At 36.2% G+C, this 12,740-nt stretch overlaps 4 protein-coding genes across 9 annotated transcripts in view; 3 read left to right on the top strand and 1 right to left on the bottom strand.

The window, feature by feature from the left end:
- The window catches only part of Ent2 (Equilibrative nucleoside transporter 2), a 48,236-nt gene extending 45,106 nt beyond the window's left edge, over positions 1-3,130 (top strand). The window contains exons 14-15 of the mRNA XM_089853226.1: positions 145-341; positions 1,010-3,130. Of these exons, the coding sequence (XP_089709352.1) occupies positions 145-341; positions 1,010-1,136 (324 nt within the window). The 3' untranslated portion in view covers positions 1,137-3,130. The remainder of the gene's footprint in view (positions 1-144; positions 342-1,009) is intronic.
- A 183-nt stretch (positions 3,131-3,313) lies between these two features.
- LOC149623383 (coiled-coil domain-containing protein 186-like) lies at positions 3,314-8,248 on the bottom strand. 4 transcript variants are annotated; one of them, XM_089853221.1, is made up of 10 exons: positions 6,558-8,248; positions 6,149-6,472; positions 5,925-6,084; positions 5,789-5,868; positions 5,390-5,713; positions 5,265-5,306; positions 5,098-5,142; positions 4,093-4,413; positions 3,742-3,894; positions 3,314-3,529 (listed from the first exon to the last, which is right to left on the bottom strand). In XM_089853221.1, exons 1-10 carry the CDS (start codon positions 8,034-8,036, stop codon positions 3,440-3,442), a joined length of 3,018 nt encoding a protein of 1,005 aa, XP_089709347.1. In that variant the 5' UTR covers positions 8,037-8,248; the 3' UTR covers positions 3,314-3,439. The 4 variants fall into 4 exon arrangements, with proteins under 4 accessions (XP_089709347.1, XP_089709348.1, XP_089709349.1 ...); XM_089853222.1 differs by lacking the exon at positions 5,098-5,142 and having other exon boundaries at positions 6,558-8,247; XM_089853223.1 differs by lacking the exons at positions 5,098-5,142; positions 5,265-5,306 and having other exon boundaries at positions 5,447-5,713; positions 6,558-8,244.
- Positions 8,249-8,339: 91 nt separating this feature from the next.
- BORCS7 (BLOC-1 related complex subunit 7) lies at positions 8,340-9,214 on the top strand. 2 transcript variants are annotated; one of them, XM_089853243.1, is made up of 2 exons: positions 8,340-8,659; positions 8,770-9,214. In XM_089853243.1, the coding sequence occupies exon 2, from the start codon at positions 8,776-8,778 to the stop codon at positions 9,094-9,096; it is 321 nt and encodes a 106-aa protein (XP_089709369.1). In that variant the 5' UTR covers positions 8,340-8,659; positions 8,770-8,775; the 3' UTR covers positions 9,097-9,214. The 2 variants fall into 2 exon arrangements, with proteins under 2 accessions (XP_089709369.1, XP_089709368.1); XM_089853242.1 differs by having other exon boundaries at positions 8,489-8,672.
- Positions 9,215-9,578: 364 nt separating this feature from the next.
- The window catches only part of snRNP-U1-70K (small ribonucleoprotein particle U1 subunit 70K), a 76,983-nt gene continuing 73,821 nt past the window's right edge, over positions 9,579-12,740 (top strand). Inside the window, exons 1-2 of one of the 2 annotated variants that reach the window (XM_089853238.1) lie at positions 9,579-9,759; positions 10,308-10,428. The gene's annotated coding sequence lies outside the window, so the exon portion shown is untranslated. The remainder of the gene's footprint in view (positions 9,760-10,307; positions 10,429-12,740) is intronic. The other variant, XM_089853237.1, reaches the window with a different exon arrangement.

Genomic DNA, 12,740 nt, shown 5'->3' with positions numbered 1-12,740 from the left:
GACTTTATATTTATGAAGGGGACGGGAAAAATAGTAATATTTGCGACAATATCGCGACTTGAGTGACCTTTAGTTTTTAACGTCGCGATCAGTACTGCGCTTCTCTGGAAGTAATTAAATTAATTATGAACATGATTTTTAAAGCCGGGTCCGAGATTTCTGTGGTTGCCTGTGTTGCTACGAGCTTTGTTGATCCCATTTTTCATGCTGTGTAATTATAATCCTGATAAAAGAGTACTTCCCGTTCTCATCGACCAAGATTGGGCCTTCATCGGCGTAGGGGCCTTCTTAGGATTGACCAGCGGCTACTTTAGTTCGTTAGCCATGATGTACGCACCCAAGTAAGTACTTTAACCAGAATTTCGCAAAACTTAGCGACCTTCAGCGACAATAGTGACCCGCCAAAGGGGGGAGGGAAATCTTCTTTAGCCAATCGGGTGTTTTCCCGCGTTCTGTAAAGTTCTCCGCCATTTTGCTGGTAAGGGGAGGAGCTATTCTTGAGTATAGTTCGTCTGCCCTCTCCACATTTGAATTTAATTTAGGATTTTCTCCGGAGTTAGAAATTTGTTTCGTGGTAGAGGAACTCTATGTATTCCTGGTTCAGAAAATTTGCATATGGAGTAATGTCAGTTCTACTATGCAAACGTCATACCATAGAGTAGTGTCGGTAGAGGGGGGAGTAGACTGTGTATCCCTCCCTCTAGGCGCGCTTTTGTAAGAGGGGATACTGTACGCGCCTGGTAAGGGGGATGACACTTAGCTAAGAGATAGAAGGGTATGACGTTTGCATACGTAGAACTAACATTACTCTATTCTATATCTTAGCTCAGTGTCTTCCCCCCTACCAGGCGCGTACAGTATCCCCTCTTACAAAAGCGCGCCGAGGGAGGGATAAACAGTCTACTCCCCTCTCTACCGACACTACTCTATTGTTTGGAAATAACTTGTTAGGCTTATTTGGCCTAAAACTTGAGCCCTTATGTTCTGTCTTTTTGCGTTATTTTAAAAGGTGCGTAGCACCTCAGCACGCTCCTTATGCTGGAATGATGGCCTCATTGTTTCTAATACTTGGGATATTTGCGGGGGTCAACTTTTCCATGTTCATCTCTTGGCTGGTTGAAACCAGACTTTTCTAAAAATGACAATTTTTAACATTCTTACACAACACATACATCGGTACGGTTAAAGTACCTAAAAATTCCCCTTTATACGTTCTAAACTCCGTTAACGTAACTTCTTAGTTTTTATTTTCGTTAAAGTTAACGAACGGAAGTAATATGAAATTTAAAACACGCATATCACCCTTACGTATTAATTATTTAATTATGATTAAAATTAACTTGGGAATCAAGTGATCCCGTAGCTAGCTCAACCTTTAACCCCCGGTGTTTTAACTTATTGAGTATTAGCAGCCCATATTCTTTTCTCATAGACTCTAGTAAATATCTGCCATTTCTTTATATTTATTCAAAAAAACAAATTGTATTTATTAAGAACAATCCAAAATAGGGACTTGGCAGTACTACGTCATGCACCGTCAGGCTACCTTCCACTAGTGCTAAAAAAAAATACCAGGAGGAGGGGCTTATATAGCTTTCATTCTGTTAAAAAAACATACCATAATGGCGCTGGGGGCGGAGTTTAGCCCGAATTGCCAAGTCCCTATTGCAATGGCATTTAGTACTACGAGATTTAAATTGGCTTAATATAGTATTATATTTAATTAAGGCCTAATATAGATTGATTTTAATTTAATTAGGGTTTGTTTTATTTAAACTGAATCAACTTAATTAAGAAACTAAGTTGTCTGACGGTTCCTATAATGCAAAAACAAACAAACAAACAAAACCAGTTTAGGAATCTCAAACATGTCGCGTTATAGAGAACTAATTAACCTACGACGGGCTAAATTTTTAAAAACAATGCAATAAAAACGCAACTAATTTCAGATTTGATTTAATTTTTCATATTTATATAATATAATGATAAAAGAAATCTATAAAAAAAAACCATACGAAAATTAGCTTAAAAAAGGTTTTCTACCAAGTTCGATATAAAACAAAAACTTAATATTAAACTTACTTGAAGGGGTAGAGTCGTTAATAATAGGGGGTGATGCGAGTTATAGTTTTAAGCGGTTTGCTTAATAATCGATTAAAAATTGGGTTTGTTTCATTTTCGATTAAAATTGGCTATTAATCGATTAAAATTTTTTTTTTTATTTGAGGGTGTGCGAAACCCGATTCGATTAATGGAATGTTTCGAATAGTCAAAAATGTATCGATTAAAATCGAACCATATCCGATTAATCGATTAAAATCGAACCATTTCCGATTAATCGATTATTTATTTTTCATATATTGTTTACTAAAATAAGTATTCGAAAGTTTCTTCTTTGTATAATGGACGATTACCAAAATTTCAAATTCGACGCGTCTAATCGATTAATCGATTCATAACAGGCGAATAATAACTCTCAAAATTGCACACCCCTTTTAATTAAACTTCGCCACAACTTGGAACTCGCACACCAATTTATAATTGAAAAAAAAAATAATAAAAATAAAATAAAATAAATAAATAAATAAAAATACATAATTAAAAGAAGCGTTTTGTTAGGGAATTTATAAATGTAAAAAAAATTAAAAGGCATATCAGTTGTTCGATAGATGATCAGAATATTAATATTGAATGTTTGATATATCATTAGAGCTTAACTGGTTTTTATTTTATTTTTTTTTAAACCCAATTAGACTAAAGATATATGCCAATCAATTTAAAGGGAAAACTGTCAATGAAAGTAATATATATTTCTCTTAGAAAATGGTTTATTTTCCCTTTAATTTCTAATTAATTAGAAAACACTCCCTGATGTTTAATTTACCCTTTAAAACTGACTTTGGAGGTTAGGGGACTTCAGTAAATTGAAATTTTAATCGAAAAATAAGAAATAAATAATAAGCTAGTCAGAAAAGTAAGTAATATCATACGTTTGTGTGAGAAAAACTTGAAAAAAAAGGGTTAAAAAAAATTGGGTGCAAAAGGGCAAAGACAAAGAGAAAAATAATTGTGAACGATTATAATACGTTTTTCTATAGAATTTAATAAACAAACTTGGTTTCTTTTACATATTTTCTGACAAATATATAACCATTTAATTGATTGATTATTATTTTTTTCAGACTTCACAGGTGTAACGTAACGAGCGTTACTAATAAATAATTAACTTTAATGAAAAATTTAAATTTGATATATTAATATTAGTAATTTTAATTTAGTAATGTAGTTTTTGAAACAATGAAGGAGAAAAAAATTCATTCCATTCATAATACTTTATCAAGAGATACTGTATGTACATATATTTACATCATAACAATAATGTAAGAAACAAATGCACCATCGGAATAATAATAATAATAATTAACACCAATTTTTAAATTTATTTAAAACTTTTAGAACAAGTTTGTTGCAGGTCACGTTGTTCTTTCGTTATCCTGGCTATTTCTTCGCCCAATGTATTGATATTTTCCTGAAATAAGAACAAAAGGTTGAATTGGACAAGAAAGATTATGCCGCCATCTTGTATTGGACAAGAAAGATTACGCCGCCATCTTGTATTGGACAAGAAAGATTATGCCGCCATCTTGTATTGGACAAGAAAGATTCCGTGGTGGCCATCTTGTATAAAATGGCTACCAAAACGGGAGGGAAACTAGTCTTAAAATATCCTTTTGACATTACCTTTAAAGTGATATTTTTAAGCAATGTATCTTCTAAAACAGCTTGTAACTTCTGATTAATTTCCAATGATAATTTTAACGTTAGATGATTATCAGTCACTTGGTTATTGTAAACAGAAGCCATGACTCCTCCACCTTTTTTAGCTAAATCCGCCTGTAAACACAAACAAACACAATTTCATGGAGAAATACTTCAACCAAAAATATGCTAGCATTACTTCCAATCTAAGAAAAGAAAGTCTACGCTAGAACTAAATACCTTAAACTTTCCTTTAGAAGGCTTGTAAGGAATTATGTAAATTTTAATATTAATATTAACACTAATATTTTAATTAAAACCCGATAGGTATACCTTATTCTGGTCCATTGTGGAAGAAACTAAAGCGCCCGCTTCACTCTCCAGTACATATTTTTGAATAATTTTCGATTTCTTCTTTAATTCACCCAAAAGTTGATTATTGTGCTCCTCGAGAAACTCGTTCTTTTCATTCTTTCTCGCCAACTGATTTTGCAATTTGAATATTCTCTCTATAAGTACTTGGCGATCAATTTCAACTCCGCTTTGATTGGAATTGTTGGCGGGTAAATTGTTGATACCGCAATGCGGACACGAGCTGCCACCGTTTGTTTTGCCAACTGAATTAGCGTTTGTCAAAGAATTGGAATGTTGATCCTGCAGCGTGAGTGTAAGTAATAATATTTTAGCCCGCGATATTTATTGACGTTCGTGGGACGAAACCAACATTGAACACAACACGGAAGATGTATAGCAATTACCACCACAGAAGTAAGTAAAGCCCAGTGACGACCACCACGTGAAAGCCGAAAGGAAAGAACAGATACTAAACTGACGTCAGGAGGGGTTAGACACTACTTCACACAAACCAACCCTCAAATATATAGTCTACGTTAACCAAGACACTAATTACAGGGTTCATACAAACCTGGAAAGATCTGGGAAATATAGGGGAAGAAACCTGGAAAACTCGGGGAAATATAGAGGGGAAAACCCTGGAAAACTCGGCGATATATAGGGGGGAAAACTCGGGGAAATATGTGGGATAAAAACCTGGAAACCTCGGGGAAATATATGGGGGAAAAAACATGGAAAACTCGGGGAAATATGTGGGATAAAAACCTGGAAACCTCGGGGAAATATATGGGGGAAAAAACATGGAAAACTCGGGGAAATATATGGGGCAAAAAACATGGAAAACTCGGGGAAATATATGGGGGAAAAACCCGGAAAACTCAGGGAAATCAGTTTTCCAAAAGTTGTATGAACCCTGTAATTTAAACTTTGACAAATATCCCATCGTGTCAAAACCCTTTTTCACTAAACCATAAAAATTCTTACCCTATTAATTTTTGATTTCAAAAACTTTAATTTAGGAACGTGATACTTCAAAGAAACAAAAGTGTGAAAAAAAAGCCAAAAAATTCCCCATGGAAAATTAAAAAGGAAAAAAAAAGTTAGGCAGCGAAGAAAATAAAGTGGTTAATAACAACAGGCTTTAAACATACCCGCACCTTCCTGTTAGTTCGTATATTAGGTTTCTTAATTAACTAAAGAATCAGGGGAAAATTGCGTTAAAATAAACGAGCGAGGAAGTTGGCAATAGAGACGGGAGTAATTCCCAATTTTTTACATTTCGTTTAGCTGACAAGAAATCCTTAATTATTTGCTTGAAAGAAAAATGCCTGACCTTATTCGCATTGTGGTCGCTACTGGGCTTGACCCCGCTGAAACTGACCTGCGGAGGCGAGAAACGTTGGTTGTTGGAAGCCCCTGATAGATGATAAGACGATGTTAAACCATTTTGAAGAGAGTGACCCATCATGTCCAAAGAATTGGAAGAACTCGTTCGAGAACCTAAGCTAGTCGTTTCAACACCCAAAGCTGAACCTGATTGGCTGACTGTTTCGTAATTGTCCAGACGTTTTTTAGTATGGTATAATTCTCTCGAGAGTTCCTAAAAATATACATTATTTTTGCGTTGTTTTTAAACGCAAATTGAAAATCAAGTGCTTTTAAGAAGGGTTCTAACTTTAACACTCGCTAAATGACGACGTTTCATGACTTTATTTTCATTTAGAGCTTCTTCTAGTTTGATATTTAAACTTTCAGCTGAAATTGAAGTATAATTAAAGGTTATGTTGTGTTATTGAAGGCGAGAAACAAACCTAATTTCGTCTTTTCGGCCAATTTTCTAGCTAACAACTGCGTTTCTTGCATTCTCATATCTTTTTCGGTTTGCAGCTCCGATCTAATTTGCTCCAGCGTTTGCTCCAATTCTTCAACCCTTTTTGATAACTGAGTGGATTCTTGCTCAAATTTTTGTACCTTTTAAACGCGTGATTATACTGTTAAACTACGTGTCTATTAGAAGTCAAAGAAAATCGTATACTTTGAGTTCAAGTAGACTATTTTCGGACTGTAAATGCACGCTTTTTGAGGTTAGTTTCTCTGTAAACTGTAACAATTCTCCTTCTTTGAGATGGCAAGCGTCCATATCGGCTTGTAGCTCAATATTAGCTTGCCGAATCCTCTCAGCTTCATTTCGAGCGGCAGTGACCCTTTCTTTCTCCCTCTCTAACTGCTGCTTCAAACTATCCATTTCGGATAACTTGGAGTTCAAGTCGACAACTTCTTGACGTAAAGTGTTTTGGGAGTCTTTTAATTTGCTAAGATTTTGCTCGTATTCCAAACGTTCTCTTTCGAGAGTTTGAATCTGCAAAATTTTCAAATTGTTAAAATATTAGTAATTTGAAGTCATGTTTAAAGGCAAATTGTTGCGGTATCAATTTCAGTTATACTTTAACAGTAAGAACGTTGTTCTCTTCCATGCTTATTTTTTGACGTTTTTTAAGAGCATCCAACTCTTGTCTCAACATTCCATAGACTTCTTCCTGATCAAAGCGTTCTTGCTTTTGCATTTCCAGTTCCGATAATTTTTGTTTTAATTGAATATCTAAGGAGACTGATTTTATCTCCTCGGCTTCCTGATATCTTCGAATCATTTCCTGACAATCTTTCCTAATCTGCTCTGATTCTTCTCTGGTCTCGTGTAGTCTGTGTAATGTCTGTTCCAACTTCAATTCAGTCTCTTTGTGAGCGTCGCTCTCGGATTTTAACTTGTTCTGCGCCCATTTAATCTTAATATCCCTGTTATTTAATTCTTCCCTCATCTTTTCAAATTCTCTTTGCATGTGGGCCATTTCCGCCAACTTGGTATCCAAGCTGCTGCAAGCCCGAACTCTATCAGCGTGTAGTTGTCTAATTTTCACTAACAAACTTTCCCGATCTCGCACCACCTCTCTCATCTTTTTTTCCATATCGTCTTTGGATTTTTTAAGTATGAGACCTTCTTTTTCGCTTGACGCGTAACGTAACACCATATTTTCTTTATCTTTGATAGCCGAGTCCAATTGTTTGGTTAATTTGGCAGTTTTAACGGCAAAGTCTTGTTTCATTTTATCTATAGTTTCTTTGTATTCATTCTGTTGACTAATAAGCGTGGCTCTAGAGACGACTAGCTCTTGTTGTAATTGAGTTACATTTTGTTGAAGGATATCGATCTGGATTTCGTAAGTCTCCCTGCTACATGGTTTATCACTTTTACCCAACAATCCACTTCCAGTTTTTTTATTGTGACTGGGCGTGTCGGTTTTTTCACTCTTGGAATTTTGAAGCTCTGATTCGAGCTCTGATAATAAATCTTCTTCGTCCCCGGTGCTTTCGGTGTACACATTATTTTTGAATTTACTCGCTGAGACATGACTACTCCCATATGATATTAATGAAATATTATCCTCTGATTTTTCCTCCAGAGATTTTAAAGATATATTATCTTCAGACTTGGCATCGGATGTATGACTTTTGGATTTATGTACTTCATCTTCAATCGTACCTAAATTTGATAATCTTTCTTCGCTGGATAACATTTCATCCGCAGATTCTGTGTCTATATTTGGCGATTCACTACTGGAATTACTGTTAGGTTCAGAACCGTTATCTAATACTTGTCGCGCTGTTTCCCCAATTGTTGACGGTTCACAGTCTTCCGTATTATTCTCATGGGTAGTTTCTGATTCACAAATTTCTTTACGCGCAACTACCTCATTTACAATGCCACCTGTCTCAGTACAGGTTAGTGTTTCACCGGGACGAAGGTTCACATCCTGTATATTACTATTAGCATTTGCAATATCATTCTCGCTTTCAGAGGCTGATACGTTGAAAGAAATATTGGGGTAGTCCAAAGATTGAGTGGGAACTTTTCCCACTTCATCCATTGTGAATTAAGTTCCAGAGTTCAAATCAGAATATTTACCAATACATAGTAGATATGATAATGCGTATTTTTCCACTACAAACATAATAGAAGAAGCCAGCATCGCGATAATTCCACTAAAGTTGAGGCTTCACCAAACTTAATCCTCAAAACAGCTGTTGTAAACATTTTTAAATAGGTCTACAAAACAATCCTAGTACCCGTAATTCTGATAATAGTAATGATTTTACGCTCAATTATATATACAATTTAATTAAGCACATTCCAAATAAGTAAAATACTGAAATATTTTGTTACTATAGCAACCCAATAAACCGATGAACCGCAAATTAACGCGTCTGCCAACTCACTTTATTGGTATATACATACATGTTCTTATATCTATGGGTATGATCTCGTAGAGCGTAGTACTAGTTGTAGTAAAAGTTGCGTTTCGAAAGCGTCTGCAAATGCGTCTGCTTTTAGACAACTGCTGCCCGTCAGAGAACTTACTCTACCGCTCTTGCTGTGGGAAGGGGTGCCCTACTTTAAACCTTATTGAATATTGAAAGTGTAGAAATTGACTTTTCCGAAACCTTAGTAAAACAATTATAGTTGGATTAACAAGGAGATTTTCTGCTTAGAGTAAGAGTTACAAGTTGGTACTCTTTGATTTCTTCCACTGTCAGATACAAAAGCAGCAAATCAGTTTAAATCATTAAAAATATGATATTCAAATGTTTTCAATTCTGCAGGTAAATATGACCTCCATTACGTCAGCGTCGAGCGCCCGAAACCTGTTCACTGAACCAAAAGTGAGATTATCTGAGAGAATTCAGGTGAATGTGAATTGCATTGGGTCTTTAACTAAGCAAATACTGAAAGGATCAAAGACTGCGGAAACCTTAATGCATACAGCTCGAAACTTTGCTTTACAAGAACATTCCATTGATAATTCTGAAGCTAATTTGAAAAAAATGGAGCTTTTAGTCAATCACTTGCATCTTCAGTTGGATGCTATGCAAAAAAGTTCCTTGTTGGTAGAGGATGTTTGTGATCAGCTACATCATTTGCATTGTTAATTATCGAATTTCTGTACTTAGGCTACCATGTATAATGTGTATAAATGTTCTCTGAGAAGTATTTCACTATTTATTCATTATGAAACAAATTAGAAATAAAGTACATTGGAAAACCAAACCCTGCATTTTTATGATGCAACTTAAATTTATTTAATTAAAATGATTTAATTATGCTTCGTTTCCAATTTTTGAAGTAAAAGTAAGCAAAAATATTTTGCCGCGTTAATTTCGAATTTTTAGGTGTTCTCCATTGGTTTGCAACACCCGATTCACTTCATTCATGGTGCCTTTAATCCTCTCCAGCTATGTTACGCTAGCCACCAGCACCATCGAGGTGTTCCCCAGAACTGAACTGACTTCAAGATGTGGTCTCTTTCTAGTGACGTCACAAAAACGCGGTTTTCAGAATACAGACAAAGGGAAACCGTTTGTTCAGACGCCGCCATTTTCGGGACAGGGATTTGATTGTTTCAAGCCCGCAGTAAGCAATCTACTTTTTGTTCTCCGTGATATACTACATTATTTCCTTTGATAATTAGTATTTACTTTAATTAACTTAAATTGAATGTATTCGGAAACGTAACTAAGAAGAATAAGATATAATTACACAGAAGGTATTTACGTAAAAACAAGTAGTTATAAAGAAGAAAGCTAGAAGCCATGGTAAGTTTTTCACACTCGTCATTTTGAAACCTTTGTTCTTAGCTGTTTTAATGCACCGTAAATTCACCTCTCTGCCCCTTTTATTGGGCCTATCGGCTGAATTTTCTCCCCGGTTTTTTGAGCCCTACCTACTTATGGTAATAGTTGAATTTTATCTCGGGCAACGTCGCCAAGTGGCGTAGAAGACGACATCCATTCTGCCATTTTATGTTTCCAAGTAAACTTAGCTTAGATTGTGGGTTTAAATAATTAAATTTAGTGAAGTAATTAAACTCTTTAGGATATTATTTAGGCCTACTTAAATTTAATATGAAAGGTAACCGTAATTATTTTGATATTTTAATATGTTGTTAATTTCGTAAGGCCAAACAGTATTGGTTGGTTTTGGTCGTCTAAATTTCAATATTTGTGTTAAAACAAATGTTCCAAGTTTAATCTTAAATATTATTTACGCGTACAATTTTTGTTTATTTTTGTCCAAAACTTTTAATGCACGACACTACGAGTATACAATACTGTTCCTATTTATGACATTGTGCTTTTTAAAGACAACTAACTGGCAAACTATGCAAAATCTATTTGAACCCTTGAAATGTCGAATGTTTGAAGTTACCTTGACCAAAATTAAAGGACTCGAGATGCTAATATCTGGAATTCATTGACCACGCAGTGAGTTGTAATATTTTATATTAAAGCTAAGCCTTGAGAGTAAGGTTATAGGATATGTTAGAAAGACCTCCCCTCATAGATATAAGCATGGAAATGACCGAAGATCCCGTGAACTTCAATGTTAAGGGCGGGTGTTTATATTTAGGGATCTAATTAATTAGTTAGGCCCTGCGGAGGTTCACGGGGCTAGGAGACCCCGTGACCTAAAATGTTAAGTGCGAAAAGGTTTAAGATGAAATTTTCGAGTTTTTAGTAGCTCTGTTCAAAGATTGAAGTTCAGATTTCCCTAGTTTGCTATAGGGAGCTAACAACTGGCTAGGGGGAAGAGATAGTCTGACGTCACGCAGCCCCTCTCTGGTTGGCATTTTTGCGCGTAGAATACTATTTCCAACCGTTAGGGGTTATGAAACTCCTGTAAGAGATAGAAGGGTGTGACGTTTCAGGGTCAGAACTGTTAGCTCCCTATTGACTGTTGCTCATCTGCTTAAGGAATCGACGATATTTGAAGTTGAAATCGTGAGAAAAGAATATCAAGGTCAATCAGTCGGTGATCTTGATCACGGAAAAATATGGACGAATAGTTCATTAAACAAAAACTTCCGAAATGGTGTTCATTCTCTATAGGGTCTTTGCGCGTAACGTCAAGTTACCTTCCCCCTTTCCTCTCCCCTTGCCGACTCCCCGCTCTGGCCACGTTAGGACGCCATGTTGACATCCCCTGAAAACCGGTTTTCGCCCCTATTTCTTCCCCTTTTTTACTCTGGCGGAAACACCCTATAGTTTAGTACTTAAGCTAGCCAGGACTTACAATGGTCTCGAGATGTTCTCATCTGGCGACCACCGTCATTAAGTACCTTATCGTCCAGGTAGTCTATCGAGACTAAATAATTATCTTTCATGACTGAATGTAGTAATTCCTACAACAGCCATCATGAAAGACCTCCTTTGAGGCAGTAGACATTTCATTTCTAAACTTTGACTCCTGATTGGTTGAAACTTAAAATAACCATCTGGAAGTGAACTAGATTTTAAGTGATCTACTTGTATGTTTGTCCTTTTTTGTGTCCTCTCAAGAATACGTTGTACTAGTTATTACAAGCAGCTCGCTTAACTTGAAGAACTCAACCAGTTCCCTATTTGACCTTGAATGTTCTTGGTTTTTAAAATCAGCCAATGGACGGTAATGACGTCTTGTTTGATTGAAGTCCACCAATAAATGGTAGACTTTCGTTTAGAACCATTGTTTTGACTCGTGTCCGTGCGATTGTACTTGTCGGTCGGTGTCTCTTCGCGTTGTACAATGAATTCTGATTCTTGATGGGGACCCCTTTTCCGAAGGCTCCTCTAACGTGGGATGACCTTCGGTTTGGGGTTTATGTCACTATCAATATCTTTGCTACTAACATGGGTAATGGTGACCGCTTGCGCAACCTGGGGGTGCGGCACCAAGTAGGGCCCACATACAACACTATTAAGGCTTACTGCTTATCCATTCCCAAATTAATCCACTACTCTTAACCACCTTTAATAAATATGTTAGGAGATAAAGTTAAGATAATGTTTAATTTAATTTAAACGTTATTTTTCCTTTCGATCGATTAGATTTAAGTTTTGTGACGTTTTCGCGATTGACTGTAATTGGTTAAGGAATTTTGTGACTCACGTTGCTGTGAATCTTCGCGGAAGGGGATTGTGACCGCGAACTTTGGTTCCTATTGTTAATACGAATAAGCCCTATTTAAAAGACGCCCAAAAATGTATACTGTCTACCATGGGACCCAAAGAAAATTACTTTAGTAGGCCTCTTCCAATGCCGAGGGATACTTAGCTTTCCTCTGATTTTCCCCAAGCTATCTATATCTATATAAATCAAAGTCCTGACTGACAGACTGAGTGATAATCAACGCCCAGCCCAAACCGCTTGCCCTAGGCTGAAAATTTGCGGGAACGTTACTCATAAGTAGTAGGCGCGTACTAAGAAAGATTCCCCCCAATCCGCCACCATTTTAAAAAATGGCGCCCAGAAATGTAAAAAATCTTCTCTATGCAACAAAGTCCGCGCTTTTCAACCGATTTCAAATATATTTAGTACACTGGTTTCCTTTAACCTATAGGCGGGTTGAATGGTCTTTCGGGTTCGATTTGTTGCCATCTTTTTAAATGGCGGCCAAAAACTTAAAACCCTTCTTTATAGAATAATGTCCGCGTAAAAAATAATAAAAAATGTCCCTGGGGGCTGACGGGCAACGCCGAGTGCCCTCGCTCCTAGGGTGCTACAAAAATATCAGTCATCAGTAAAATCTACCCATTCT

This window comes from Phalangium opilio, unplaced genomic scaffold, assembly GCF_054372755.1.
Source record: "Phalangium opilio isolate 3A_F unplaced genomic scaffold, DU_Popi_V2 ptg000113l_1, whole genome shotgun sequence".
Lineage (NCBI taxonomy): Eukaryota > Metazoa > Arthropoda > Arachnida > Opiliones > Phalangiidae > Phalangium > Phalangium opilio.
Note: the sequence above shows the minus strand (reverse complement) of the source record. Positions and strands in the feature narration are given on the sequence as shown.

Excerpts from the sequence above, each read along its gene's own strand:
- LOC149623383 (XM_089853221.1), bottom strand. The coding sequence starts at position 8,036 with ATGGATGAAGTGGGAAAAGTTCCCACTCAATCTTTGGACTACCCCAAT. Across the intron at positions 3,895-4,092 it reads CCACAATGGACCAGAATAAG|GCGGATTTAGCTAAAAAAGG; the intron begins GTATACCTATCG and ends TTGTGTTTACAG. Across the intron at positions 3,530-3,741 it reads TTAAAAATATCACTTTAAAG|GAAAATATCAATACATTGGG; the intron begins GTAATGTCAAAA and ends TTCTTATTTCAG.
- BORCS7 (XM_089853243.1), top strand. The coding sequence starts at position 8,776 with ATGACCTCCATTACGTCAGCGTCGAGCGCCCGAAACCTGTTCACTGAA.